The sequence below is a fragment of the Loa loa genome, assembly GCF_000183805.2.
Source record: "Loa loa unplaced genomic scaffold supercont3.883, whole genome shotgun sequence".
Taxonomy (NCBI): Eukaryota; Metazoa; Nematoda; class Chromadorea; order Rhabditida; family Onchocercidae; genus Loa; species Loa loa.
The window spans coordinates 1-6,055 of NW_018109063.1; the positions used below are offsets into that span (position 1 = coordinate 1).

Consider the following 6,055-nt stretch of genomic DNA (forward strand, 5'->3'; position numbering starts at 1 on the left):
ATTATTATTATTATTATTATTATTATTATTATTATTATTATTATTTATTATTATATCTATATATTATTATTATTATTATTATTATTATTATTATTATTATTATTATTATTATTATTATTATTATTATTATTATTATTATTATTATTATTATTATTATTATTATTATTATTATTATTATTATTATTACCATTATTTAATTATGCGAAAATGTTGATTTGATAAAGCAGAAAAAAATGATTGCCTAGTAAATTATATAAATTTCAAATTCAATTACAATTTTTTCTCTTTTTTTTTGAATAATAATAATCAAATATAAATTAAACAGTTCATGATTGTTTGTGTTTTAAAAAGTTAACGCAAAGAGAGCGCAATTTGCCTAATAAGAAATTGACATTTGAAAGAAATCATATATTTGAATTTTAGTAATGATAGAAATATTGTACCACAAGACACAAGACACAAGACATTATTGTACAAATTTATATTGAAATACTACTGCAACTGAATAGTCAAATACTACTGTAATTGAAATACTTGATAAGTTTATATTAAACAGATAAGGCTGAATATTGATAACTCCCAAATCATCTTTATAATTTTATCATTTTCTAAACTATTCGAGAAATGATAAAATCTTGGTGATGATTTGTATTTTATTCCACTTCATTTATTTAACAGCACTTGCGTATTCAAATTTGATGAAATTAATTTGATTTAAAATTTTAGTTAATTGATCTGATTAAAGTTTGATGTGATTAATTTAGGTTAATTGATTTTAGTTTAGTTTAAAAATTATTAATTTTACAATAATTTGGTAGTCAAAAATTTGAATTGAAAATAAATTAAATAGGAAATAATACGATATTTTGTTAAATATATTAATTAATTGCAGGCATAGCATCAGCATGTGAGCTTGGTTATGAATCGTATATGTTTTTAATTGTTGATAAGAAATATTACAAATTGGTTTCATCATATACACGTGCTGCTGCATTAATTGGTCGATTTTTAGCCTATGCTTTGGCTCAATTTCTTATTTCATTTAATTATGGAACTTATTTACTTTTAAATCAAGTAATATTAAAATTTTTTAATTGCCAAAAAATTTTAATTATTAAAAATTTGATAGTATTTTTGATAATAAAATGAAGGAATATATCAGTCATCAGTAGACATTGTTGCAAATGATAATAGTAATAAATATTGATAATTGATAAATGATACTTCAATGATATCTTTAATGTTCTAAAAAAAGAATAATAATAATAAATGCCAATTTTTATTTTAATTTTTATAAATTAACTTCAAAAAAAAAGAATTATAGAAAACTTTGTTGGTGCTAAACATTGAAAAAAAAAAATAATACAGAACTGTTGAATAGAAAATGTCAATTTTTTAATATTTTTTATTTTTGTTTTTCATAAACAATGAAAAAGTGAAATTTCTTTTGAATAAAATTTCGCATTTTTTTTTGTTTGGTATTTTACATCAAATAACATCTAATGGTATAAAATATTTATCAAAAAATGCTTTTTTTTTAATAGTTTCTTACCAAGTTAATTTAATTAAAATCAAAATTCGCTTTTCAATCGTTTTTTCCATAAATGAATTTTTTTTTTCCATGAATGAAAAATAAATGAAATTTAATGGAAGAAATCAAAAAGGTCAGATAATTTTTCGGAGTGTAAATTTTGATCATTTGTAATTGAAAATATCAGGAAAAAAAAATTAGCTTTTTATTTTTCAAGTATTAAAAATTTGAATTATTTAATTCCTTTATCATTAACATTGTTTCAAGTAATTACTAATTACAACAGATTTCATTTGGTGCAGTTTGTGTAATTTTACCAATTGCTATCGCTTTTCCATCTATAACATTAGAAATTATTAATAGCAAAGGTTATGGTAAACAAACGAATGATATACGACAAAAAGAAATTTCGGAAATTTCATCTGATAAAACAATAATAACTGAAGATTCTGATAATGTAAGAAAGGGAAATATCAAAGAAAGGTTTTCAATTTTCTTTTTTTTTTTTTACTAACAAATGCTTTATTGAAGTAATAATTTGTTAGAAATGAAAAATCAAAAAATAAAAATAAAATTAGTCAGTCAATGAAAAAGGAAAAATGTTAAAAAAAAATAAATAAATGACAATGTAAGCAATTATTAATTATTAAAAAATTATCGTTTAAAAATTAAATTAAATTATCAATTATTATCGAATAAATTGTCAATTAAATCATCCGTAATCAATTATTGCTAATAAGTTACGTAAATTCATCAAACATGCCAAAATGATATGCAAATTTGGCTTAAAAAAAAGTGTAAATTGTAAAATTTGAAAATTTTTGTAAATTTAATCCTTCTTAAAAAAATTTTTTTTGTAATAATTAGAAATGAAAAATTCTAGAAATGAACATTTGGATATGAATAAGTAATTTAGTATGGATTGAAAAAAAAATTTGTCAATTATAGTATGGCAGCATATTTCTGTTACATTTTACAACAACTTAAAATATTCAAACAGAATAAAAATGTTTTGAAATGGAGTATATGGTGGGCACTTACAAGTTGTGGATTTTATCAGGTTAAAAAAAGTTAATTTCATTTTTTTTCTTTTCGAATTAAATTTTAATATGTCCTTTCTTTAAATAAATAAATTAAAATTAAATTAAATTAAATCAAATTGAATTAGCACAAATGTTTTGAAGCAAATATTAGTAAAAAATTCATTTATTTATTTGTTTATTTATTTTTTCTTTTTAAATGGCAAATTTTGTAAGCATTGTAAGGTTCAAAAAAAATATAATTAAAAATAGAAATACGATTTCAATTTCTGATTCAATTTATTTTACAATTTTCAGATTACAAATTATGTGCAATCACTATGGGCTACAATGCAAAATATTTCCGATAATTTTAATGGAATTACCGAATGCATTAATACTCTTATTGGTATTTAAAATTACCGTAATACGAGAAGAAAAAGACGAAGAAGATAATGAGAATGACTGTTTGCAATTATCTATGAATAAAAATTAATTAAACTTTAATTAATTATAAGGTAAGAAAATTTTTAAGATAATATTAAATGAAATGAATATAAAATAATTTCAGGTGCAATTATATCATTTTCATTGCAATACATTAATAAAGATTGGACAGTACACGATGAATTGATAATTTCAATTACAACAGCTATAATTACTTTATTATTAATTATTATGTCACAAATTAAATTAATTATCATTGCATATATCAATTATGTTATCATTACAGCCATTTACAATCTTCTCATGACTGCTGCATGGTAAATTTTATTGATATTTCATTAATTTATTAGCAAAAATAATTAAGAAGCTAAAATGTTAACCGAATAATTATTGCATGTATGCATGCATGCATGCAAATATGCACATGCTACATAATATTTTTAGGCTTATTTTTCTTACTTAGGATTATTTATTTTTAATTAGGCTTATTTAATGTGTATTAATTGAAAATGGAGCATTATTTGTTATATCTTTTTTGTATGAATATTATTTTATTAAAAAATGTTCGTTAATTTTATCAATTATTAAATGATTTCATCAGTTATTTTTTTTTTTTATTCAAAAACTTATGGTAAAAGATATTGGTTAAAATTCACGAATTAGTTTATTTGAATTTTAAATTGAAAACATAGAAAGAGAGAAAAATATTTACAATTTAATAAATGCATATTGCTATTACATGCTTATCATTTATTGATAAAAATACCATTTACAATCGTTAATGATTATAATTTCTGATCAACTATTGATAACAATATGATAATTTAACAGATACTAAATAATAATTAAAAGTATTATTTGACAATTGTTTGTGATTTACAAACCCTATTTAGCATATTTAATTAATCATCACTATCACATTCAGTTGTTGTAATTAAATGATCAAAAAAAAATTGATTATTATCATGCTAATATAAAATCATACAAGCTATAATTGTTATGATAAATTTCAAATCAATAATTATTTTAAATAATTAATTTTCTTTTTTAGTGCAACAATTGCATCAGAGCTTAATTCGGCAAGTTATGGTTTTATTTTTGGATTTAATACCTTTGTGGCACTTTTATTGGAGACAATAATTACATTTGCATTTGCTGATAAGTATGGCTTTGCATTACCTATACGAGAACAGGTTAAACATACTTCTCCTCTTCATTTTATCTTACCTGTTAATTTTTTTCTTTTTTTTTTTTATACTATTAATAGTATTGAAAATAATTCAAATTAAGCTATGTAAGTTATTTAATGTTTCATTTAATGAAATATTTTGAGTTAGTTTTTTAAGTTTGAATTAAAATAAAAAAATTACTGGATAAATTAAAAAATAATTAATAGTAGGATAAATTAACAAGTGATAATTGACATAATCAAAGTGAATGATTTTATCAATTAATTTATCATGATGAAAAAGTTTGTAAAAATTAGATTAACTTTGGGTTAAAATTGAATAAATGTAAACTTATTTGGAACAAGTGAATGTTGCATTATTTCCGGAACCGGAAATATACCGTTAATGAATGAATGAAAAATACGAAGCAGTTTTGATTTTTTATGATATTAAAATAAATAATAACTGAAAAATTAAACCTTATATAATAATTCATTATATGCTTATTAATAATGCAAAAATTTTTTATTAAACAATCCTTAATTAATCAGTTGTCACCTAATTGTCATTATTTATACCACTTCAAAGTTCTAACAAACTTCACATAATTAGCTAATCATTTAATTACTTATTATTACAACACAATTCATTAAGTTAATAAATTTTTTTTTTTTGGACCACTTAACCTTATTTCTTCCCTTTTTATCATTTAATTAATTAACAATCATTTCCATTATCTAATTTTGCAATCATTTATACCCATTACTTCAATTACTTCAATCACTTATTAAATTATTGCTGCCAATTTGTTTGACATTTGATAAGCTATGTAAATTTTATCAAAATATATGCCATCATGAATCATTCATTTATTATTTTCAGTTTCTCGTATATAGTGGTTATTTTGGTATTATTTCATTAATATTTGTCATTTTAATTTGTTGGAAATATATTAGACGACAGTATCGTAATCAATATGATAATATTATCGATAATAAGATAACATCATATGATAAAAGTAGTCTATCATTGAATAGTATTATAATATGATTATGGAATTATTTCATTATTTTCAATATTTTTTCTTATTTTTACAATATTTTATTGCACAAATATCTTTATCATTGTTTGCTAATTTTCATTATTATTGCTGTGCCTTTTTTTTTCTTTTAATTTAATTAAATTTTTACTATAATTACGTTATTTTTTAATTTTTAGTTTAATTTTTCTTTTGATTTTAATTTTTTAATTTTCCTTCAATTTTTTATTTTGATTTTTTTATTATAATTTTTCTTTTGATTCTAATTTTTTAATTTTTTTCAATTTCTTATTCTGATTTTTTCATTATTATTTTTTTTTGATTCTAATTTTTTAATTTCCTTTCAATTTTCATTTGATTTTTATTACAATTTTTTTCATTCTAATTTTTTAATTTTCCTTCAATTTTTGCTCTAATTTCTTTACTTTAATTTTTCTTTTAGTTTTAATTTTTCAATTTTCTTTAATTTTTACTTTAATTACGCATTAATTTAAAGTTTTTAATTACTCGAAATTTGCAATATCGATTGCAATATCATTGTAAGTATAACAATATGTCATAATATAGTATTGTTACTTGTTATGATAGCACATATGAAGTAATGATAATATATTATCATTACATTAGTTTAATATTGTATAGTGAAAAAATAATAGTAATAGTAATAATTTAATTAAATTTGTAATTTTAATCAAAAAGTTTAAAAATTTTTTTAATTACGCAGTATAATGAAATATATTTTAAATTACATTAATGTAAAATTAATTTTTTTTTTTTTGTACAAATGTATAATTAATATAAATTGTATATATATATATATATATATATATATATATATATATATATATAT

General features: G+C 19.4%; 1 protein-coding gene across 1 annotated transcript; it reads left to right on the forward strand.

Moving 5' to 3' along the window:
• Positions 1-2,480: 2,480 nt before the first annotated feature.
• Positions 2,481-4,190, forward strand: LOAG_11851 (hypothetical protein; the record flags this gene model as incomplete). Its single annotated transcript, XM_003147368.1, has 4 exons — positions 2,481-2,591; positions 2,869-2,959; positions 3,122-3,314; positions 4,049-4,190. Coding segments are annotated over 4 exons (537 nt in total), but the record flags the coding sequence as incomplete, so codon positions are not given.
• Positions 4,191-6,055: the final 1,865 nt, after the last annotated feature.